We start from the raw sequence: 24,929 nt of genomic DNA, 5'->3' as shown, positions 1-24,929 counted from the left end.
TTAACTAATGTACACATTTTTCAAGCAATCTCTTGTCGAATAATGCATTCTTGCATGTTACTTTCACTCATATTTATTTTTATGTACAGTTTCCCCTAACATAGACATATTTGTAAACATTGTTTGGTTGGCAAACTGCGTTTCAAAATTCAAAATAAGTGCAAATTTCAAACGATCACTGAGTTTTGGTTCTCATGCTATTTCGGAAAGCGCAGATTTGATAAATTCTGTGAACTGAATAGAATTTCTCGCCCATCCATAACCTGGAGTGGGGCCAAGCAGCCTCAGCCTAACAAATTGGAGGAAATGTGAGATGAAGGCCCAGAGACCAAGGTGGAAAGTCGAATTGTCACAGTGTTGGCCGTCAAACACTTTCCATGGAAGTGGTGACAATTAGATGGTTGCACTTCATGGCCAAATCTGATCCATGGATTGTGTCCAACTGTGTTTTACTCAGTGGTGTCCTATTGAAATTGTAATTGTTATGTGCCTTTAAGTCAATTTCGACTTATGGCGAGCCTACGAATCAGTGACCTCCAATAGCATCTGTCGTAAACCACCCTATTCATATCTTGTAAGTTCAGGTCTGTGGCTTCCTTTATGGAATCAATCCATCTCTTCTTTGGCCTTCCTCTTTTTCTATTTCCTTCTGTTTTTCCAAGCATTATTGTCTTTTCTAGTGAATCATGTCTTTTCATTATTTGTCCAAAGTATGATAACCTCAGTTTCACCATTTTAGCTTCTAATGAGAGTTCTGGTTTAGTTTGTTCTAACACCCAATTATTTGTCTTTTTTGCTATCCATGGCACCCGCAAAGCTCTGCTCCAACGCCACATTTCAAATGAGTTGATTCCTATTGAAATGAATGGACCTAAGTTAGCCATGGCTGCAAACTTCAATGGGCTTACTCTGATCAAAACGTAAGGACGGGCAAATCTGGGTCATGTCAAAGTAAGTCCTACTCAGAGGAGACCCATTGAAATGAATGGACCTAAGTTAGCCATGGCTGTCAGTTTCACTTTGAGTAGGGTTAATGTTGGAGACAACCCTCTGTCAATTACACTTCGAGTTTCTATTTTTTTATTTCATTTCAGATTTCCCCCCCCATCTTAACTTCAATTCTCCAGTTTCTGCAACTATTTGCAGTTTTTTTAGAGTCACCATGAAATTTCATCAGCATTTTAGTCCACATTTCTCCTAACATACAAATTCCGTAGGGCTGAAGAGCCTCTGCGAGTCAGCCCAGGGAATACTGAGCTTGATGGATCAATGGTCTGACTCAGGATAAGGCCGCTTTCTAGGTTCCTCCCACTCTGTGGTCCCAATGAAAACCACCAATTCTGCTGTTGACCCCATAAGAGAAGGCTCCATTGACTGGCTGGGGGTGGGGGGAGAGAAAGAATAGATCCTGAAGGCCACAGGAGCTGAGGGACAGGAGCTTCCTGTGTGATGACTGAGAGATCAAACATGGGCCATTAGCCTGGGGGCCATTATCATTGCACACGTGTGAGTGTGTGTGTGTAAGTAATTATCTGAGGGACCTTGGTCGTGGCTTGGCTCAGCCCCCTTTCTGCACCAAAGGTCTGAACAGCATCGGGGCCATGGCCATAGAGAAGCCCCCGACTGATAACACTGACGCCAGTCAGGAAAGGGTCAAGCTCATAGAGTCTGACCTTTGTCCCAGCAGGCATTAAATTGATTCTAATTAATAGGCTTGACAATAGAAAGGTGGAGTTTAGTGGAGTTTAAATGCTTTGGTCCTTTTTTCCCTTTTTCTCTGGTTGGGCCATAAATTGCACCTAATTAACTTGGGATCCTCTCTGTAATTGCCCCCCCTTTTTAAAAAAAGTCAACCACTTTCTTAATTACATCTCAAGGCATTTCTAGTATTGGTAATATAGATATATTTACAAGCAGGCAGTAGACCAAGATAGAGAGGATGTTGTTTAGAAGTTCTTTTTAGCAAATGTAACCCAGCAATTAGAACCCCTACAGACCGATGATGATGATGTCTTCTGCAACATGTCATTGACATACTAATACAGCATTAATATAGTGGTGGATTTACCCTGGACCATGCAGACATTATTCTCCTTTATTGGTTGTTCTACAATGCCTCTCCTAGTCTTGTGGCATTATTGCAGTTGGGGGGGGGCACACTTGCACTACAGCCCAACAAAGGCAGACCCCCTCAAAAAAAAAAGAAGGGAAGCTCCAGAGCAGTTCTACTCAGACTAGACCCACTGAAATTAAGGGACCTTTTATGTATTTATTACATTTCTATACCACTTTTTCCTCCAAGGAGCTCAAGGCGGTGTATGTGATTCTTCCCTTCCCCATTTAACCTTCCCGACAACCCTGTGAGGTACATCAGGCTGGTCGCCCAGTGAGCTTCATGGCTGGGTGGGGATTTGAACCCTGGTCTGCTAGGTCCTAGTACAACACTCTAACCACTACACCGTCTCACACTGGTATTGAAAGCAGGGTGGCATATAACTGCCCCAGTACCATCCTGAGTACAAATCGTCATGGATGCGCCATCATAGTAAGAAAAAGATGAGAAAACCGAATCTGCTCTATCACACACAGACACACATCACCTTCCCCCTCATGTGTAATGATCTACCTTGTGGACATTTAACATAATAGCTTGTCCCACCAAAGTGATTTCTTGTGTGCTCTGCCAACAGTTCCCAAACTGGGCTCCGTGGATCACTAGTGGTCTGCGAGCTGCATTCAGGTGCACCATGGCATGTCAGTAAAAATACAATTAAAAACATACAGCATCTAACACGGCGCAATACAATTGCTACAAGAGAGGGGGTGGGAATCTTTGAGTGGTCCGCCAAGACCTTCAGCAATTCTGAAGTGGCCCGTGAGAGGAAAAGATCTGGGCACCACTGAGCTATGAGTCTGGCAGCAGATGTATGTGTGTGTCAGAGAGAGAGAACAGAGTGCTGTCAGGATGCTTGCCTGCATGTGTTTAATTTTCCATGCTTAAAAGCTGCAGCAGAGCTGAAGGATCCTTCACGCCTCAGTTTTTAAAATAGCAACGCTTAACATTTTTGCTTCTTCAAGTATACCAGCTTTATCCCCAGTAATCTTTACAGCAACCCTGTAAAGTAGATCTCTGCCATTGTTGTGTAAATGAGGTATGTGTGCGCACCTGAGAGACTACTGGCTTCCCCTACAGCAGGGGGTGGGGAACTTTTTTTAGCTTGAGGGCCGAATTCTGTTCTTGGCAGTCTTCTGGGGGCCATGCTGGGTGGATCCACACATCCCTCTCTCTGCTGCCTCCGAGCAAGCAAGAAGCATTATCAGCGTACAAAGACACATTTCAGCTGGAAAACACGCAAGGGGAGGGGGTGCCAAGCAGGGCTGGTGAGGGGTGTGGCCTGGGGGAAGAGGTGTGGCCTGGGGCGGATCCCAAGGCTGAAGCGGTACAGTCCTCTCTTGCATCCCAGGGTTGCTGCGTATGTTGAAGCAGTCCTTGTGACTGGAGTGGAAGGCAAATCCTTGGGTGATGCCGTTCTCCCTTACCAAATTCTCTCCCTCTGAAGTTTGCATAAGTGAAGGGAGGCCTGGCAATCAAAGGAGCCTTGATTGGTTCCTGGATATGTGTGTGAGAGTTTCGGCAGCACACGTGCCTTGCTTGAGAGAATTGGCACCTCCTGCCTCCTTTGTGGCTCAGGGTTCATCAGCCGGTCAGCCAGTCCCCCCCCCCATGACATCATGACAATTTTGTTTATCCCTCGCACAGAACAAGGACTGTGAAGGGACAAATGGTTTCAACTACCAGCCCTGGCCTTTTCTTTGGGAAGTTTTTTTTCCCCTCCCCCTTTCCAACAGGACCTTTGAACTCTGATTTCACCATTGGGTTAGAGATCCTCTTGTGGCTGGACTACTGAGTTAGGAACCCATTGGGGCCCCTTCCAGGCGCAGGTATTGTTCTTGTTTGCGGGGCGTATTCTGCGACATTTCGTTGAGGCAATCATGGTGCATTAGCAATGGATTTATTCAGGACCATCCACACATCCTTCGGCTTTCGTAGTTGTTCCGATGCCTCCCCAATGTGACCACATTGTCGCCGTCTGGTGGGACACTCTGGTGCTATAAGCACAACAAAAAGGACAGAAAAACCAACCCAACAGAATGCTTGCATGAAAAGTTGCAACATTTTAGCAGGAAGCTAAGGGGCCATGCACCACTTGGAAACATAAGAACAGGCTGCTGGATTAGACCAATGGCCCCTTTGATCCAGAATCCTGTTCTCACAGTGGCCAACCCATGGGAAAACCGCAAGCAGGACCTGAGTGCAAAGAGCGCTCTCCCCTCCTGCATTTTCCAGCAACTGGTATACTGCCTCTACCTATGGAGGCATAGCATAGCCATCATGGCTAGTAGCCATTGATAGCCTTTTCCTCCGTGAATTTGTCTAATCCTCTTTCAAAGCCATCCAAGTGGGTGGCCATCACTTCCTCTTAGGGGAGCAAATTCCGTCGTTTAACTCTGCGTTGTGTGAAGAAATACTTTCTTTTGCCTGTCCTGAATCGTACAACTTTATCCATGCCATGCACAATTTTATACACTTCTATCATGTCGCCTCTGACTTACCTTTTCTCTAAATGAAAAAGCTCCAAGAGCAGCCACTTTTCCTCATAGGGGAGTCACTCCATCCCCTTGATCATTTTGGCTGCCCTTTTCTGAACCTTCTCCAACTCTACAATATCCTTTTTTGAGGTGAGGCGACCAGAACTGTACACAGTGTTACACACCATAGATTTGTATAACGGCATTATGATATCAGCAGTTTTATTTTCAGTACCTTTCCTAGCAATCCCTAGCATGGAATTTGCTTTTTTCCCAGCCACTGCACCCTGAGGCAATATCTTCATCAAGCTACCCACTACCACCCCAAGCTCTCGTTCTTGGTCAGTCACCACCAGTTTAGACCCCATGAGCGTATATGTGAAATAAAGAGTTGTTGCTTTTCTGTGCAGAACTTTACACTTGTTGACATTGAATTACATTTATTACCATTTTACTGCCCGTTTACTTTGATTGGAGATGTCCTTTTGGAGCCCTTTGCAATGCCTTTTTGTTCTAACCACCTTGAGTAATTTAGGGTCATTAGCAAACTTGGCCACCACACTGCTTCACCCTTAACTCTAGATCGTTTATGAACAAATTTAAAAGAACAGGTCCCAGTACTGACCCTTGGGGATTCCTTCCTACATCCCTCCATTGGGAGAAACAAAACAGTATGTCCACCCTGAAACTTTTGTAGGTGTAAATACCATCATGAGCACAAATCATTATAAATGCACATTGAAAGGATATCTGGAGGGACCCTCCTTCAGCTCTGAGTGTCACATTAGTGCTGGCATTTTTTATGATGTCAGGAGCAGGTGTAGCTGCAGTAGATCCATCTTTGTAAAAGTCTGTCAGGACAGGCTTTGGGCTCAGTAAGTCCCTTCTCCAAGGGGAACAAACAGTGGTGCCATCAGGGCAGGAGGGGACAGAAGTCATCTGCTTTCCAGAACCGTGGCTGTATTGGTCTGTTGTAGCTGGTGGTCAGTCTTAATCCAGAACACTTTTGTCTCTGGCTCCACCCATTATTAGTTTTGACTACCCCACCACCACTGATCTCAGTGGCAGCTGATGGCTCTATGTCAGTGGAGAGCCTTGGACAGCACCTTGAAAGTATGGACTAAAACCTGGAGTGGATTCTACTACCCCATGACATGGAGCCACCACTGACTGACATGCCAGTCCATGTGGTATAGTGGTGAGAGTGCAGGACTTGGACCTTGAAGATCAGGGTTCAAATCCCCACTAGGCCATGAAACTCACTTGCTGACCTTAGGTTAAGGACACAAGAAGACCCCTGCTGGATCAGGCCAGTGACCCATCTAGTCCAGCATCCTCACAGTGGCCTATCAGACACCCATTATGGGAAGCCCACAAGCAGGACCTGAGTGCAACAGCACCTCTCCCCTCCTATGGCTTCCAGCACTGTCTCTTAGTTGTAACCTCCCTCACAGGGTTGTTGTGAGGATAAAATGAGGAGGGTGAAGAATCATGTACACCACGTTGAGCTCCTTGGAGGAAGGGTGGGATATAATTGTGATGATGATGGTATGCATACCTGGGAGCCAGTCTCACAGACCTCAGTAGAGCTTAATTTTGAGCGGGCATGCATGGGGTTGTGCTGTTGGCAGTATAATATACTATCTTATACTAGATCTCATGGGTTTAGCATTATCCAGTGCTGTCACCTTGTTTTCATGCTGGGGATTAGGAATCCAGTGGAAGGAACTCCTCTCGTCCTTCTTGAAATACAGCCCGGTATCTTTCCATTCTGCACTGACACCTCTCGCTGTTTGTTTTTCATTATCTTTGATGCTCGGAGGTTTGCCTCGGGCCCAACTGTGTTTGCCATCCTTTCTAAGAGGTGTCATTAAGAGGCCACTTAATGTCAAACCCCAAGCATCAAAAGGTTCCTCCCCCACCCCTCCTCCTTAGAAGATTGTCAGCCTTTAGCAGACCTTCCTTGCACAAAGGGCTGCCAAATCTCTGTACTATAAATGCTCTTCTGCCACAACTTGCATGATGAACAAGAAGAGCTGGTCTGGGAAAGGATTATGGTGTTTAGGAATTCAGGACGCTGCCTTATATAGGGAGTCAGATCATTGGACCATCTAGCTCAACAGAGATGGGGGAACTGTGGCTCTCCAGATGTCATCGCACTGCAACTCCCATCATCCCTTCGGCTATGGGGCGGTATACAAATACAATCAATCAATAAATCCCTGACCATTGGCCATGCTGGTTGGGGGCTGATGTGAGTTGGACTCCAGCAACGTCAGGAGTGCCACAGGTTCCGCGACCCCGATTTATAACATCTCGGCTGCGTTTCCTGCTAGGACACAGCCAAATCGTGGTCACCAGAAATAACACCTAAGGCAAGTGTGACTTCAGCAAACGCCTTCAGAATCTTAGCTGCAGGCAACTAAAAGGAAGGGAAAAAACCCTGACCTTTCCCAGTCACGTGAGCACAAAAATCACTCTGTTTCAGGCAGCTGCTGTTTGCACTTGTTTGAGCCGTTACCCTTGTGTAAACAGGTGCCTTTGTGTGGCGTTGGCTCACAGAACCTGCCTGGCCTCAAGAATTTTGAGCTGCCTACTAAGGATCGGGTTTTGTCTGCCGTTTTGACTAATGTACACACCTTTTCCAAGCAGTTTCCCATCATAAAATGCATTTGTGGATGCTCTTTTTGCTCATACATGCATTTTTATGCACACTCTCCCAGATATATGAATTTTTGTAAGCATCGCTGGGCAGGAGAGCTACATCGCAAAAATTCAGAGAAGTGCCAATTTATATATATTGATTTATGGAAGTATTTCTGTACCGCCCTCTGGCAAAACTTCAGGGCAAAGTGCAGCAGTTTTGAAAGATGACTGCTTTGGTTCTGATGTTGTTTCGGAAAGGGCAAATTTGATGACTTTGGCTTTAAACGTAAACTGCAACAAGTATCTCCCCCAGCTCAAAGAACATAAGGAACCATTCAACTTCATAGCTTCAAAGCTTTCCACAGGGGAAGGACTCTGTCTCAAATTCAATTCCCAGCACCTCCTGGCAGGGCTGGGAGAGACCCTTGCATCTGCTGGTCACTAGGTAGATGTTCTCCTGAAAACGCCATCTTATTATAGAATCATGGAATAGTAGAGTTGGAAGGGGCCTATAAGGCCATCAAGTCCAACCCCCTGCGCAATGCAGGAATCCAAATCAAAGCATTCCCGACAGGTGGCTGTCCAGCTGCCTCTTGAACGCCTCCAGTGTCGGAGAGCCCACTACCTCTCTAGGTCGTTGGTTCCATTGTCGTATGGCTCTAACAGTTAGGAAGTTTTTCCTGATGTCCAGTCGAAATCTGGCTTCCTGCAACTTGAGCCCATTATTCCGTGTCCTGCACTCTGGGATGATCGAGAAGAGATCCCGTCCCTCCTCTATGTGACAACCTTTCATGTACTTGAAGAGTGCTATCATATCTCCCCTCAGTCTTCTCTTCTCCAGGTTAAACATGCCCAGTTCTTTCAGTCTCTCCTCATAGGGCTTTGTTTCCAGTATCCTGATCATCCTTGTTGCCCTCCTCTGAACCTGTTCCAGTTTGTCTGCATCCTTCTTGAAGTGCGGAGACCACAACTGGACGCAGTACTCAAGATGAGGCCTAACCAGTGCTGAATAGAGGAGAACTAATACTTATCAGGATGTCCATTCCACACAACATAGGAAATGGACCTTTAGTGTTGTGGCACCAACCCTTTGGAATTCCCTCCCCTTAAATACTAAGACAGGTGCCATCTCTGTTCTCTTTTCATTGCCTACTGAAGACCTTCCTCTTTCAACAAGCCTTTTAAGTAGAGACCTTATCCCAGTCTGCATCTGTGCTGGAATTGCTTTTTAATATATTTTAAACCTTCTTTTAAAATGTTTTTAAAGCTTTTAAAAAATATTTTAAAGATGTTTTCTTTTAATATGTCTTTTTAAGGATTGTTGTGTTTTAACATATTTTGAAGTCTGTTTTTATGATATTTTAAAGTGTTTTCAGTGCTTTTGTTTGCCAGCCTGGGCTCCTACTGGGAGAAAGGGCAGGGTATATATATGTGTGTGTGTGTACTCCGAAAAGCCACCTTCCTATGTATCATAAAGCCAAAGGCTGTAGCTCTGTTGTGAAGCACATATTTTGCATGTAAAGGTCCCAGGTTCAATTCTGGCATCTCCAGATTAGGGCTGTAAAAGTTGCCTCTCTGAAATCCAGGGGAACCCCAGACTTTGCAGAAGCTGTTGGGTGGGAAAAATGAAAAACCTGAAGGGGAAATGGAATGAAGTATCCTGAAAGGGGGAATGGCTGGAACCCTTCACAGGAAGCACACTGAGTGCTGCAACATTTTCTTGCAGGTCCCACTTGTGTTGATGTTTATCCCTCCCTTGCATGGTCTGCCGGTCTCCAAAACACGTTTGTGTGTGAAATGGTTTTATCTTCTGCCTCTACTTTTTTCAATTTATTGATTTACTATTTTGCATGAGGTTGAAGTTAATTGTTCATAGTAAAAAAAAAAAAACAGGATTGCCAGTTTGAAGCGAGCCAACAAATGTGTGCCCTGATGCCTGTGCATTGCTCTGCCCTGCCACTGCCAACCCGCGATGTGAAACGGGGGGCCGAGCACCGCTTTGCACGACAATGTCACTTCATGCATTGACATTAGAAGGGATACAGGCAAAGTGAGCAAGAGCCAGGAACGGGCATCAGCCTTGCATCTCTCGGTCTGCGGGAAAAGCAATTAGCAACCTGAAGCAAGTGCAATGGGCTGAGTTCTTTGGCCATCCAGAACTCCCTTCTTGGGTGGAATGCCATTTGTTGCTAACTGCAACCTCTGGCAGCTCATCTTAGCGCCACTGCGGCGCGCGTGGACACACACACAATCCACCTGGCTGCCAACAACCGATGGAGGTCATTCAGAGTAACAACAGGGCAGGAGGCTTTTTTCTGTGAGTCAGCCTTCCACAGCAGGGATTAACCGCCTCGCTGGGCTGCTGCCCTCAACAATTTTCTGGTCAGTAACTTTTTGAAAAGGAGAGCGTGTCTGTTGCAGGGGAAGGCAGGCAGCTGAGCAGGGGTAATGTGAAGGAAGCTAGGGGGAGAGAGACGAAGCTGGATGGGTTCCAAGACAGGAAGCTATCTTCTCGGAAAACTCCATTCCTAGGCAAGAGATCAGGTTTTCCAACCATTCCCTGTCTGGCCCCCCAACACAACTACAGAAATGCCCCCATTTATTTATTTATTTAAAAAATGCCCATACCACTGTCGTGAAGGGGCAGGGGTACATGTCATGGCAGAGAACAGCCTAACAGCAATAACATTACTTCCGTCAGCCAAAGACCAAAGACTTTCCTCTACAAGAGGGGCAGAGGAAACTCTTTAATCGGGACAATCATAAGTAAAATAAACGCTCTGGTTTAAGCTGGCTGTTTACCACGAGGCAGGGGTGGGGAACCTTTTCATCCCAAGGGCCACCTTCCCTTCTGGGTCGCCTTCCAGGGGCCATGTGCTGGGTGTGGGTGGGGCCAGAGGCAAAAGTGGGCAGAACAATGGATGTCCTTTGTTCCCCTCTGTACAGTAAGCTAGTTACTTCATGTGTACGTGCGAGGTTGGTGGGCCATGCCCTGTTTGCCCTAAAGGACCACCCTCCCCCTGCTGTGGCATTCTCAACACAAGGGCAATAAACAAAGAACCCTCTTCTTGTAGATTGTCCTGTGGGGTCGAACTGAGAAGTGCCTAAAGGAAACCACGGAAGAGATCCGGGCGATGGGTACGGAGTGCCATTACTTCATCTGCGACGTGGGCAACCGGGAAGAGGTCTATCAGCAGGCCAAAGCTGTCCGTGAAAAGGTACGTTGGCAAGTCTTTCCCACCCTGGGAACAGAGGACACTGCTGTGGTCTGGGTCAGACCATGGAACACACACACCCCAGCTCAGTATTATCTAGGCACTGGCCTTCAACGTTGGGTCCCCAGCTGTTGTTGGACTACAACTCCCATTGTCTCTGACCGTTGACCATTCTGCCTGGGGATGATGGGATTTCCAGTCCAACAACATTTGGGGACCCAACGCTGAAGAAGGTTGCCGCCCTGGGCTCCTACTGGAAGGAAGAGTGGGATATAAATCTAAGAAAGAACAGTGATCTACAGGGATTACCAGTGGCTCTCCAGGGCTTGAGAAAGGGCATTAAGCCCGGGCCTTTCTATATGTGCTTTACCGCTTTACCACCCTCTGCATGTGGTCCCTTCCCGTAACCATAAAATAAGAATTGTGGTTCTAAATGAAAAGCTGCTTAAATCGCTACCTTTTTCCCGAGTCAGACCATTGGTCCATCTTGCTCAGCATTGTCTACTCTGACTGGCAGCGGCTCTCCAGGGTTTCAGGCAGGAAACATTCCCAGCCCTACCTGGCGGTGCCATTAGGTCTTGAGCCTGGGGCCTCAGACATGCAAAGCAGGTGCCCTACTACTCAGCCAAAGGGCAACCGGAGAGGAGGCTTGGGAAAGAGCTCCGAGGGAGCAACCACTGGGCTGAGACTGAGAACCTGTATGGGCACTAAAGGAGGGCAGGTCGTCCCGGCAGGCACTTCCCCATCCTCCCAAGTAGTTTCATGCAAAGTGTGGCCCAGTGGAGGCTGGTCCATTAGGGCAGAAGGGACGCTACCCCACCAACCCCAGTCTGCCCTCAGCCAGCCCCCGCCTGCTTACAACCAGACCAGGCGGTGGCCCTGGCTCTCAGATTCCTCCTCCTTAGTCTCAGCACTGTCCTAGTAGAAATCAGCAGGGAGCAAAACTGGAATGAATTGACTCTCATAGAATCACAGAATCGTAGAGTTGGAAGGGGCCTATAAGACCATCGAGTCCAACCCCCTGCTCAATCCAGGAATCCAGCTTAAAGCATCCCCAACAGGCGGCTGTCCAACTGCCTCTGGAACGCCTCCAGTGCTGGAGAGCCCACCCCCTCCCTAGGTCATTGGTTGTACCGCTTGAACAGTTAGGAAGTTTTTCCTGATGTCCAGTCGAAATCTGGCTTCCTGCAACTTGAGCCCCTTATTCTTCTCTTCTCCAGGCTAAACGTGCCCAGTTCTTTCAGTCACTCCTCACAGGGCTTTGTTTCCAGTCCCCTGATCATCCTCGTTGCCCTCCTCTGAAACCGTTCGAGTTTGTCTGCATCCTTCTTAAAGTGCAGTGTCCAGAACTGGATGCAGTACTCAAGATGAGGTCTAAGCAGTGCCGAATAGAGGAGAACCAATGCTTCACTTCTTCCTGTCTTTGGCTCTGCCTCATCCTACCATTGGGCTCCCCTGCCTTCCACCCCACCAGTTCCAATGGGCACCGACTGCCACTGGTGTAGCCTCAAGCACTTCGCTGGGCACTGCACCGGAAGTCCTGAAATTCCTTCCTCCCCAGGGCTGGGAATCTTTCCCAGACCTACCTGAAGGGCTGGGGATTGAACCCTCTGCATGCAGCGCAAATGCTTTGCCACTCAGTGGACGTGGTTTGCACAGGTTCAGTCCCTGGCATCTTGAGGCAGGGCTGGGAATGTCTGCAGTCTGAAACCCCAGAGAGGCTCTGCTGGTCAGTGTAGACAATACTAACCCAGATGGACCAGTGGTCTGACTCAGTATAAAGCAACTTCCTATTTAAAGCAAACATTTTTTCCCCAGAATCATGAGCTCTATAATCGGGCTTTATTTTTAAGGAAACAGCCATAGCTCAGTGGTAGAACACCTGCTTTGCTTGCAGAAGGTCCTGGGTTCACTCCCTGGCATTTCCAGGTATGGTTGGGAAAAGACTCTTGCTCGAAGCCCAAGAGAGCCACGTCCAGTCAGTGTAGACAACACTGGGCTAGATAGGCCAACAGGGATGCAAGAAGGCATTGTTTTTCCTCCCGCCCTGCGTCCGTCACCTGCAGCACTGTTTCTGTTCCACTGCAGTTCGTCTTCCTCCAAAGACGACATTATTTGTCTCGTCGCCTGATGTTGCAAAATTATGCAACTTACCTAGTTTATGTAATTAATTGATGCAAATTGCACTGTCATGCGACTTCACCCCATTCATTTCAATGCAAAGGAAACACTCCACAAAAGGGGGGTGGAATGGTCAGTCGCGGATCATTTGTAGACTAAAAACAACAACAGGAGCAGCAGTTAATGTTTTTGTTTGCTGCCCTGGACTCCTTCTGGGAGGAAGGGCAGGATATAAAATAACAGCAAATACCAATTGTATTTGCTGGATTGATTTCCATTGTGGACCGGGGGAAATAAAGCAAACTTTGGCCACTTCCGTCCCCATTTCTGTTTTTGTCAGCATTCTCGGACCTCTCTATGGACCAACCTGACTTGGTGTAAAAACTAGGATCATATCTTCAGTGTGGGAAATGGGGCCCTGAGCTCGATCTCCCTTTGGTCAGATCCAGCAGGGCTCATCTATTGACTGAATGCTTCTCCGCTCTTTTCCCCCCAGGTGGGAGATATCACCATACTAGTGAACAATGCAGCCGTCGTTCATGGCAGGAGCCTGATGGAAAGTGATGACGATGCACTCCTGAAATCGCAGCACATCAACACGCTGGGACAATTCTGGGTATGAAGCCGTTCCATCTCCTGCGCGCTGAGGTTTGGGAATGACAGGGCGGAATTGCAGCCAGCAAGTGCTTGGCTGCTTCGGAGGCCTTGCTCAGCGGGACTCAGGAAGATCAGCCTGACACGCAGACCTGCCAGGAAAAACAGTTCTGGGGAGGGAGGGAGGATAGACAGACTCCAACTACCTTCTGAAATTATTATTAAGCGCTCTGGGGGGTTCTTTTTGCATCTGAGGCTCTTGTACACATCCCTGAATTAGTCTCTACTGCTGGGTAGATTTATTTTTCAGTCTCTGAGAAGACTAATTTTCAATGAGATTGTCCACTGTTTCCCGAATATATTTCCACACCTGGCCAGTTGCCTCCTGCCTGAGATCTTGGCTCCATCCTATGCATGGCATTGTGACTGATGAGGAAGACGGGGGTCCCTTAAGACAGGGGTCGGGATCCTGTGGCCCTCCATTGGACTCCAGCTCCCATCAGCGTCAACCACGATAGGCAATGGCCAGGGATAACTTGTAGTCTAGCAGCATCATTTATTATCCGGGCATGGAGCCTTAAATTAGCAAATTTTGTCAGCCACAATCACAGGCAGTATGCTTCTGAATACCAGTTGCTGGTAGCCATAGGAGAGGAGAGTGCTCAGGTCTTGCTTGCAGGCTTCCTATGAGCATCTGGCTGGCCACTGTGAGAACAGGATGCTGGACTAGATGGGCCACTGGTTTGATCAGCAAGGCTCTTCTCATACTCTTATGCACTCACTCTCTCGCTCTCTCTCGCTCACGCTCACGCACACACACACAACTTAAAGGAAATAGCCCAAAGAAGACTGGGCATTCTCAATGACCACTAAAGGAAATAGCCCAAAGAAGACTGGGCATTCTCAATGACCACAGAATGTTGACTAACTGTTATGGGTGGGAGTGGAAAGTCAGAGAAGATGGGAAACGGAATGGAGTATCCTGAAAGAAGGCATAGCACAATCTTCATTGGGCTATTTCCCATCCCTTTTAATTTGTGTGTGTGTGTGTGTGTGTGTGTGTGTGTGTGTGTGTGTGTGTGTGTGTGTGTGTGTGTGTGTGTGTGTGTGTGTAAAAGAACCTAAGAAGAGCCCAGCTGCTGGCTCAGGCCAGTGGCCCATCTAGTCCAGCATCCTGGTCTCACAGTGGCCGACAAAATGCCTCTTTATAGGAAGCCGACAAAGTGGGACCTGAGCGCAAGAGCACTCTCCCCTCCTGTGGTTTCCTGCAACTGGTCTTGAAAGAAGGCATTGCTGGCTACCTGAAAACCCTAAGCAAGAGTCCTCCACACTGCAACAATTAGTTGCGAGTCCCATCTGTATCACCGCATGCATAGAAATTAGCTGCCCGGGCCACGATTCACTCCCACCCACTCCCCACTGTGTGGGCAAGAGAGTTCTACTCTGCACGAGAACATGCAGTTGAGTTCCACCTGCGATCATGAAACTATACGGTCCACAATTTGCTTATGCCACCAGTGGGAAGCTGTGCTGTTGTTGGACACCAACTCCCCTTCATCCAAGCCAGCATGGCCAGTGATCAGGGATGATGGTTGCTGGAGCCCAACAACACGTGGAGGGCCACAGCTTCCACATCCCTGCATTGGCTGCCGCCCGATGATTGGCTTGTGGTTACACGGAGGTGGGCTTTTTCACTGGTGGCACCAGTGTTGTGGTGAAATACCAGAGGCTCCATCTGTGCTGGCATTCCGCCGGCTCTTGAAGACACAACAGTTTAGACGAGCAGTCCGCTGAACTTGAACTTCCTGAACTAATGGTTGCAATTGCTCTTTTAGTTATACTTTTCAACGGACTTGCATATTTCAATTATGGATGTTTTGACGGAATTGCTTTATTGTGCGTTTTGGTTATGTGTGAATATTTTATAGTGTTTTATATTTGTCTGCTGCTTAGAAGCCTTTTTGGCAAGTAAGCGGTAACGATGTATTCAACTCAGACCGACTCAGAGTAGACTATGGAAGGGTCTGTTAATTTTTGTTCCCTCGGTTGAACACTTTCCCACATATTTGCAGCAACTTGCATTTTTTAAAAAAACTCATGAAAATTCATCAGCATGTGAGTACAAATTTATCCTAATAAACACATTTTTGTATGCAGTTTTGACTAATGTACAAATTTTCACAAGCAATCTCGCAAAATATAATGCGTTCTTGTGTTATTTTTCATGAATATATTTATTTTTATGCACTGTTTCCCCTAATCCAATGCACTTTTGTAAACGTTGGTTGGTGAACTGCATTGCAAAATTCAGATAGATGCGAATTTTGAAGGATGGCTGTGTTTCGGTTCTCCTACTGTTTCGGAAAGTGCAAATTTGATGGATTCATCTTTAAATGTGAACTGAATCAAATGTTTCCCTCATCCCGAGAACAGACCCATTGAAATTTGCCATGTCCATCAACTTCCATGGCCTACTCTGAATAGGACGAGCATTGGATACAACCAATAAATAAATAAATAACCACCACCAAGGTCATTTGCTATCTCGGCCCACAGACCACAAAGGCCTTCCTGCCACGGATGCTGGAACTACAGAAGGGCCACATAGTTTGCCTCAATTCCATCTTGGCCTTATCCGCCATTCCTGGGGCCATTGATTATTGCACTTCCAAAGCCTCCTCCTTTGCCTTCATGGAGAGTTTGACCCTGGAGCTGCTAAACTGCCCTGGAGTGAACGCAACCACCGTCCTGCCCTTCTACACCAGCACGGAGATGTTTCAAGGCATGCGAATCAGGTCAATGCAAAGATAGACAAAAAGGGGACTGGTAGAGGGTGACTGAGCTGGGCTGTGCATTAATTGAGGGCTGGATGTTGCTGGACTGTAGTTCCCATAATTCCTGCTCATTTGGCTATGCTGGCTGGGGCTGATGGGTGTTGCAGGCCAACAATATCTGGAGGCTATTGTGCAAGTGGTTTGTAGGAAGCAATATGTAACAGACATTAAAAATACTGATGAAATAAAACATTTTAAAACAAGTAGACATACAGTTTGTCAGCTCCAGCCGGCCCTGCTGTTAGGTAGAGTGTGACAGTTACCACAAGCATTTGCAGGCAGAGGTAGCTGCTTCACTCTCCCTAACAGGAGGGCTGGCCCCGTAGAAGTGGAAGATGAGCTAACAGGACTGTGTTTTCTTTTTCCAGATTCCCCAACCTCTTCCCTCCGCTAAAGCCAGAGATGGTGGCCCGGAAGACGGTCGAAGCTGTTCAACAGAACCAAGCTTTTCTCCTTCTCCCATGGACTATGCACATCCTGATCATCTTGAAAAGGTACGGCCTTCTCATCCAATCCCAGGTTTGTTACATTATTGAATTAAAGGTGCAAAACCATGGCTAGCCCAGTGTTACCTACTGAGCTTTATGGCTCAGTGGGGATTTGAGCCTTGGTCTCCCAGGACCTTGTCCAGGCCCTAGTCCAGAACTCCAACTGACTCGATGACTCCGTTGTTGTTATACAAATTTATAGATCGCTTCGCTGCACAAAGCCAACGAAGCAGTGCAAAAGATAAAAACAGAATAACACCCACAAGCATAAACTCTGAAAACAATAGCATCCAAAAGAACAAAACAATTTCATCAGATATAAAATTGATAATTCCATAAACGACTGGATTATGCCTCAGGAAAAGTCTTCCTAAACCAAAATGTCTTCAGTAGGAGCCTAAATGTCATCATGCTGGGTGCCTGTTGCCACTGATTCCAGAGAGCTGTAGCTACAACACTAAAAGCCCGATTTCTGGTGCAGGCACCTCTGGGGCATGTGGTGCTCTCAGCATCTGAGGAGCACAGTTGCCAGGCAGGGTTATATTGGACACGGTGGTCCCTTAGATCAACCTTAGGTCCCCAGATGTTCTCGGACTATAACTCCCATTATCCCCAGCCAGCTAAGCCACTGGTCAAGGGATCACAGGAGTTGTAGTCTGGGGATCCAAAGTTGAAGAACACTGCCGTAGGTATCCCGGGCCTAAGGCTCTATCCTTGGCGAGATGTCTTCCTCCACATGTTCTCAGACGGCAGGGAGAGAGATTGAGGGGCTGCCAATCTCCGCCCCTGCCAGCTCCACCCTTGACCTTTGTGCATGAGGAATGAAGGTCTGAAGGGAGAATCTTGGTGCATTAGACTGGTGGTTAGAATCCTCTGCATGAATGGGAAGCCCAGTTCTGCAGGATTCCTGCAAGCATGGAGGGTTCTAAGCACGTTCAAACAGATTCCTCCTTCAGACCTTCCCATGCAATGCATGAAGGTCTGAGGCTGCAGCTGGCGGGGGGGGGGAAGCATCTTGCCCTATTTTATTGTGTGCATTTAGGAACATGAGAAGAGCTCCACTGGATTAGGAGAGAAAACAAAGAGCCAGCAGCTTGCTCAGTCCCATGAAGAGCTTATCCCAAAATTTCAGTACAGTGTGTCTTGAGCTTTGAGAGACTTCCTTCTGTTTTCAAAGCACAGGCTGCCTTGTGCTTTTCTGGGTACCATCAGGGCTTTGACAGTTCTTCCCTGTTTGTAAAATAAAGGCTGGGATGTCCTCAGTTCTGATGTGTAGACGGAGAGCTCTTTTGTTGCACACAAGTGAAAGAAACAGCATTCATGTGCAAATCATTGGGCAGAACGTCTCTCCTCACCCAGTCTGTAGCCTTGCCAAGCCGTGTGGTGCTTCTGTGCAAATACCAGTTATGACGACAAAGGATGCAAAATGTGGCTGGCACCTTTCAGGGCTTGGCTTCCCCTTGTTTCTGCCCAGGGGTGGGCAGGGTTAAGTCTCCCTCTGTGCGATATGAGCCAGAACTGCAAACATGCATTTGGCTTGCAACAATCTGCCTCTCAGAAGGAAGGGCTATAGGGTGCACCCTAACCCCAACCATTGAATTAGATTTAGCTCTCCCACTTCAGTGATTAGTTTTGGCCCAGTTCTTAGCATATCTTTGCAGCCCATTGCTTCTGGGGAATTAGGAAGCTGCCGTATATCAATGGCTTTTCTTTACTAAAGGTGTTTAATTTGTCTTTGCATCTGATGTGCTTTTCCCACAAGGTGTAGCGATGGCCACCAGCTTGGATGGCTTTAAAATTTTATTTATTTATTAGACTTTATTAGGATGAGGCTCTCAGTAACTACCAGCCATGATGGCTGTATATTCTTCCTCCACTGTCAGAGGGCTGTAAACACCAGTTGCTGGGAAGCACGAGTGGGAAGAGCGCTGTTGCGCTCCAGTCCTGCTTGCGGGCTTCCCATAGGGATTATCTGGTTGGCCACTGTGAGGAGGCTGGACTAGAGGGGCTTTTGGCCTGATCCTGTGGGATTCTTCATCTTATGCTTTGGGGGGGGGGAAATCCCCTGTATTGCACCTCTCCTTCCCAAAGCAAATGCCAACTTCAGAAAAGAAGGGGAAGAAAGAGTTAAATGCCTCCTCTATGGCCTGCTCTGATCCCATTAATTTTCACCACCGCCTTGCTGATGCTATTCACGTTTTTTTTTTTAAAAAAAACAAACCACAACCCTGCACATGAAATGCAAAGATACATTTAATGGCATGTCTGGTTGAGCCTGACTCAGACCCTTGGGCTGTACTGACTGGCAGCTGCTCTCTGGAGATGCAAGCAGGCTTTTTTCTCAGCATGATCTGCCTGGAGATGCTGCTCTGGGAAGGGTTGCAGGGCACTGGCAGAGCATCTGCTTTACATGCAGAAGGTCCCAAGTTCAATCCCCATCATCTCCACGTAGAGCTCAGAGAGACCCCTGACTGGAACCCTGCAGAGTTGCTGCTGCTTTATGTCATTATTATTATTATTAATTATTATGATGATCATCATCATCAACATCAGCAACAGCAATTTATATACTGCATGGAACAACGAAGTTACAAAAGAGATGCCAAAGGATACAATTAACCAGAAAAGCATTTCATAGAATCATGGAATAGTAGAGTTGGAAGGGGCCTATAAGGCCATTGAGTCCAACCCCCTGTGCAATGCAGGAATCCAAATCAAAGCATTCCCGACAGATGGCTGTCCAGCTGCCTCTTGAATGCCTCCAGTGTCGGAGAGCCCACTACCTCTCTAGGTCATTGGTTCCATTGTCGTATGGCTCTAACAGTTAGGAAGTTTTTCCTGATGTCCAATTGAAATCTGACTTCCTGCAACTTGAGCCCATTATTCTGTGTCCTGCACTCTGGGACGATCGAGAAGAGATCCCGGCCCTCCTCTGTGTGACAACCTTTCATATACTTGAAGAGTGCTATCGTATCTCCCCTCAGTCTTCTCTTCTCAGGGCTAAACATGCCCAGTTCTCTCAGTCTCTCCTCATGGGGCTTTGTTTCCAGTCCCCTGATCATCCTCGTTGCCCTCCTCCAAACCTGAATGCCTGATGATTATTTTTTAAAATAAAAAAGACTTCACTGGGCATTTGAAGATCCACAGGATTGGGTCCACAGTGCTGAAATAACAGCTCCTGGTGGATGCAAGCTGTGGGTCTGAACTACTGCCAGCTACTGCCCCAAAGACCTCAAGTGGTCCTTAAGGTATCCTGGAACCAAGATGTTAAGGGCCCTGTGAATTAACAGAAGAACCTTGAACTTTGTCTGGTAGCATATAGGCAACCAGTGCAAGCTGTTAAGCCCTGGAATTGTGTGCCAACAGTAGTCCCAGGATTCAGAACCTTTCACCAAGCCAAATAGCGTAAAATAAAAATCAATCACAGAGCCCGTGGGGGTCCAAAGCATCCATCCGTTCTGTCTGTCCTCTTGCCTTGCCTCAGATGGAAAGATTGGCACATTCTCTCTCTCTCTCTCTCTCTCCCTTGCAGTATCCTCCCGCAAGCAGCGCTTGAAGAAATCCACAAGTTCTCCGGGAGCTACACCTGCATGAACACTTTCAAAGGGCGCACATAGGCGCCATGTCTCCCTCACACACTGAACAGGCTGCGAGCCCGGCGAGGGCATCGGGAAGCCTCCTGTGGCCACAGGCTTGCTCTTGCTTGCCACAGCGACAGCATCGAGAGCCACAGCAATGCAGCCTTCTTTGCAAAAAGGGCAGAACAACTCACGGTGGCAAGGAAGGGAGGGAAAAACAGCAGGATGCCTTGACCCGACACTTTAGGAAATGACTGTTTCCCATTTGCAATGTAGTTTTTAAGAGGAGTTTCAAGGTGTAATGGTTGCAGAGCCTCCTAAACCTGAATTCATTGCACTTCCGCCTGCTAATCAGGAATTGCAAATGACTTTAAGGGGCTCCCCCCTCTGTTTTTGGAAGGAGGGTTCTTCATTTGTAAAGGTTGTAAGGCTTCACTAGCCTCGGATGACTGTGGAGACTAGTTTGTTGCTTTTTCATCACCGTGATGGGATGCCATGCTTTTCCAGCTGAGAAAGCTGCATGGGTCCTTGGCTCCTACTGCATACCAGGGAAATAGTACGGAACGTTCCTTTGTGAGGGACAAATCAGCAGGAGTCTTTGGCAATGAACAGACTGGGACAGGATTAAGTGCTTCTGTTGTAAGGGGTTATTATTGGAGGGGAGGGTGCTTCTTACGTCTGCCCTGTTTGGACAGAGAAAACCATCACAACCGCCTTGGTGGATTGCACCCAGTAGTCTGTTTCCAACTGTGGACAGTCTGATCTCTCTGGGTGGACTTCATTCCGTTGTTCTTTTGTCTGTGGGATGAGACCCTCTGCCTCTGAACGTGATGTGGTCATTCTTAGCTAGGATGGTTAATCACAGTGGCAAGACTTCACTATAAGAAGTTCGCAGGTTAAGCGAAGCCACGTGAGGGGATCTCAAGAGTTCTTTTCAGTAGGTCATTGGTGTTCTCTCTGTGGTGGCCAGAGGCATTCTGGGAAGGATTAGGGGAGGCTGCCTCTGTTCAAATACACATGATCAAACTGTCCAGCCCTCTTCTGAGATAAATCCAGCTTTTTCTTCCTTCTAACACCTCTACATGAGCACAAAACTGGCCATTAATGCATATTCATAAATAAGTAAATAATTTGCTAACCTTCAGTAATGGTCTCTGTGTGGGTTTGGCATGACTGCCCATTCAAAAAGCAGCTCAAAAGATAATGGGTCATTGGGGTGAAGAGTCCAGTGAGAGATGCCGTCTCCTTTCTGACAGTGTGATCAGAATCTGACCAATGGGGTCTGCAACAACATGTTGCAGGGTAACGTGCTTCTGTTCAGGGTGCCAGCCATACCCTCTTCCAGGGTACTCCATTCCATTCTCCAGTTTTTTGTGCCCCCTAGCCCCAAACAATCAGTTAGTATTCCGGGCCCACCGAGCCTGCTCAGGCTCCACAGAATTGTTTTTGGGTCTTACCACCACCACACCAAAAAAGCAGGGTTTTTTTCCCCCTAATGTTCAACCACAATCTACCCTCTGGAGTGACTTAAGCCCATTAGATCCAGTCCTGCCCTTTGGGTTGGCAGCAGAGAACGAGGCTCTGCCCTCAGAAATGTAACAGATGTTTGGGGGTTGGAAGAGGTGAAACACACCCAGTTCCTTTGGCCTTTCCTCATGGGACTTTCATTTTTTCTACTCCTGACCATTTTCACTGCCATCCTGTGAACCCATTCCAGATCTGGACACAGGGCTTCCAGATGAGATCTCACTAGTGTGAAATCAGCGAATCCTAGACCGGTATGCTTGGTGCCCCCGTTAGAGTTCTTTAGCCTCTGGTCCCCAGATATTATCGGACTATAACTTCCATCATCTCCACTCAACTTAGCCAAAGCGATGTTTGGAGTTATAGTTGAAAAACATATGGGGATCTCACAGTTGAAGAACACTGCATTACAGGATGTGAGGGGGACACCTAGGGTGTGGTGATAAGAGTGGAGGAACAAGTCGGATGGGGAGCCTGTGGCCCTCAGATGTTGCTGGGCTTCCCACACCTTCATTCCTGACATTGGGGCTGATCTGGATCAAATACAGTTTCCCTACCCATGTATTAGGCTACAGACATGCTTGCTGTGATGCCCAGCTTCTGTTGCTTCTCCGCCTCTGTTTTTGAATCTGGGTGCACCCGACGTTTCGTGCCCCACCCCGTTTTACTCCAAAAACTTTCCCTTCAAGCCGAGTTGAAAAACTCTTTAGCCTATCAACCCGTTGTGGTTCTGAGGTGTGTCCAATGGAAATACTTTTGCAGTTGGCAGTCCTAAAAGCTCTGGCATCAGCAGTGGGCTGAGTGTATTCCATCGAGCAAAAAAGATGCACACAGCTTCGTTTCAAACCACACCCAGACAAAATGGCCTCACTGCTTTTTAAGCAACTAGTGTGCACGTAGCCTTAGGTCCGGTGGCTTTCAGACTGCATGCTGGGTTTCCCTTTGAAGCCCATCCATGAGAGGATCTCCTTAAGATGTGTACACATGGCATTTTGTTCTCGAATCAATGAAGACTACTTGTTTCTTCTACATATGCAATCTAGATCTATTGCAATCTTTTCGTTTGCCCCTGAAAAGCACTTTTTGAGAAACTTGTTTCATTCTAAAAATAAAAGCACATTGCGGATTGATTCTACATTACCCTGCAGTGTGTCCATTTGAAAACAGATGTAAGGTGGTCCCAGCAATGTGGGGTGTATCTACACCTGTCCTGATGTTGTGGGTGGCCATATACCAAGATTGTAATCGCCGCTTCCTTCTTCATTCACCTTAGGTAAGTGCAGGGAGGAAAGGGTATGAATAAACTAATCCAGGGGATGGTTTTCAAATGTTTATCAAGTAACCACACCCACCCTTGTGGATGGCAGGATCTAGACTCAATCTAGGTTGAAAGCAGCATGTTGAGGATGAGAAAAACCACACTTTCCCATTACAAATAGGCTAGTGTGCGCGCATCCTTAGTGTTCATGTGTATACATTGATGTGCATGTGCACTAGAGATGAGATTCCTTGCCGGCTGCTACCTACCTCTCTCTATACATCTTCCAACATTTCTCAGATGAAAATATGGACATGCCTGCAACACCCAATGGAGTCGGCTCCACAAGGGCAAATGGGGCACTGCCCTGCCAACCTCTGCCAGTCCCCATCTGCCTCCCTTCTTTCTTTCATCCAGTCCAGCAGGGGTCGCACTGCCTCTCAGCTTCCTTGTCCTCAGTGTCAGTGTTGCCCTTGTAGTGCTTGGCCGGGAAGATGAGCACGGAACAAAATGAGAAGGAGGTGGCTCTCCCTGCCATTGGTTCTGCCTGCAGCTGCTGTTGGATTCCCTGCCTTCCACCTCACCAGCCAGAGCTTGGAAAAGTTACTTTTTTGAACTACAGCTCCCATCAGCCCAATCCAGTGGCCATGCTGGCTGGGGTTGATGGGATTTGTAGTTTAAAAAAGTAACTTTTCCAAGCTCTGCCAGTTCCAACGGGCACCAGGGGCAACACCCCTACTTTAAACCACCATTCCTGCTACACACTGCCGAAGGCTCTGCTTCCTGTTCTGTTGCAATCACTCTCCAGTCATCTGACCTCTGCTGATTTAAAAGCCAACAGAACACGCTCCAGTTTCAGGAGGGCCTTAGGCAAATATTTATTTATTTTAAAATATTTCTATCCCGCCCTTCTACCCCATAATAGGGCACTCAGGGCGGCTTACAAAAATAAAATCAAACACGTACATAATAAAATTGTAAACAGTAAAATCACAAAAGCATTAAAATAAATTAAAATACATAAGATACAATTAATATGTAGGCCCCACCATTAGAGATGGGATCCGTTTGCCGGTGCTGGCTCAAAAGCATTCTTTCAACCTAGCCAGTCTAGATTCAGTTTTCTTTGCCTGCTAGTCGCTGCTTTTACCAATCTGGGTTTTTTTCCCTCGCAAAAAATATTGCTATTAATATCAATGTTTTTTTGAGGAAATATCAATATTTTAAAAGGAAATATCGACAAATTAAAGGAAACGTTGATAAAATTGTCTTTTGTGATATTTTAGAGGTGGATTTAAAATTCGTTTTTGAAAACGGCCGTGAAAATCGTTAGATAAAAATCCGATCAGCAATGCTAGAGAATAAGCAAATCAGTGGAAAATTCAGTGCCAAATCCGAATTGGGTGGCGTTCTAGCATGCCCCAACTCTCCATTGATGGGCCTGGCCAGCGGGTTACAGTGCGCTGAGCAGCTCTAAGCTTCTGGGGCATTGTGGGTAAATTAAAATAGGAGCTAGACACAGCCACCTGTCACTGATGAGAGCACCAGAAAAAGATGAAGGGACCAGGGTGGGGCTAACAAGGCTCTGGGCACTAGTGGATGCCTGGGTATGGCAGGGGCTGACCCCAGCCCCAAAAGCTAAGGTGACGTGCGTCAAGATACAGTGGGAAAACTGTCCCAGTGCATGATTTCATCAGTTCAAAATACATCCCAACAGCTTCAGAGATTTCACTCTAGTTGCACCCTCACAGGGCTTTCATGTTCTTGCGCATACAAGACATTAGGCTTGCAGGATCTAGTTTGGTTTTCTTTTCACTAGAATCTTGCCGTCCACCAAGCAGATCCTGGTGCAAAATAGCATCTCAGGAAGGCAGATGCTGAACCGCGCTGCAAGGTGCTTCTGAGCACAAGCCCAGGATTTGTGTATATATGTTTTTTTCCAGTACTGGAACTAGAGCTCACACCCAAATCCTTTCAAAAAGAAATCCACTCCTGCTTCCCCTTAAGTTTATTTTATTCATTGCAGCAACTTAACTTGGGGGGGGGAGGCTTTCTGTTGTTGCTGTTGTACAAATTGGGAG

The 24,929-nt window shown here is 47.1% G+C and overlaps 1 protein-coding gene across 1 annotated transcript in view; it reads left to right on the top strand.

Annotated features, from left to right (window-relative positions):
• DHRS3 (dehydrogenase/reductase 3) overlaps positions 1-22,549 on the top strand; it is a 31,943-nt gene extending 9,394 nt beyond the window's left edge. Inside the window, exons 2-6 of the mRNA XM_061600984.1 lie at positions 10,311-10,454; positions 13,069-13,188; positions 15,723-15,961; positions 16,369-16,494; positions 20,021-22,549. Of these exons, the coding sequence (XP_061456968.1) occupies positions 10,311-10,454; positions 13,069-13,188; positions 15,723-15,961; positions 16,369-16,494; positions 20,021-20,105 (714 nt within the window). The 3' untranslated portion in view covers positions 20,106-22,549. The remainder of the gene's footprint in view (positions 1-10,310; positions 10,455-13,068; positions 13,189-15,722; positions 15,962-16,368; positions 16,495-20,020) is intronic.
• The last annotated feature ends 2,380 nt before the right edge of the window (positions 22,550-24,929 follow it).

Source organism: Rhineura floridana, chromosome 18, assembly GCF_030035675.1.
Source record: "Rhineura floridana isolate rRhiFlo1 chromosome 18, rRhiFlo1.hap2, whole genome shotgun sequence".
In the NCBI taxonomy this organism is placed as follows: Eukaryota; Metazoa; Chordata; class Lepidosauria; order Squamata; family Rhineuridae; genus Rhineura; species Rhineura floridana.
The sequence above is the reverse complement of the archived record's forward strand: the minus strand, read 5'-3'. Positions and strand labels throughout refer to the sequence as shown.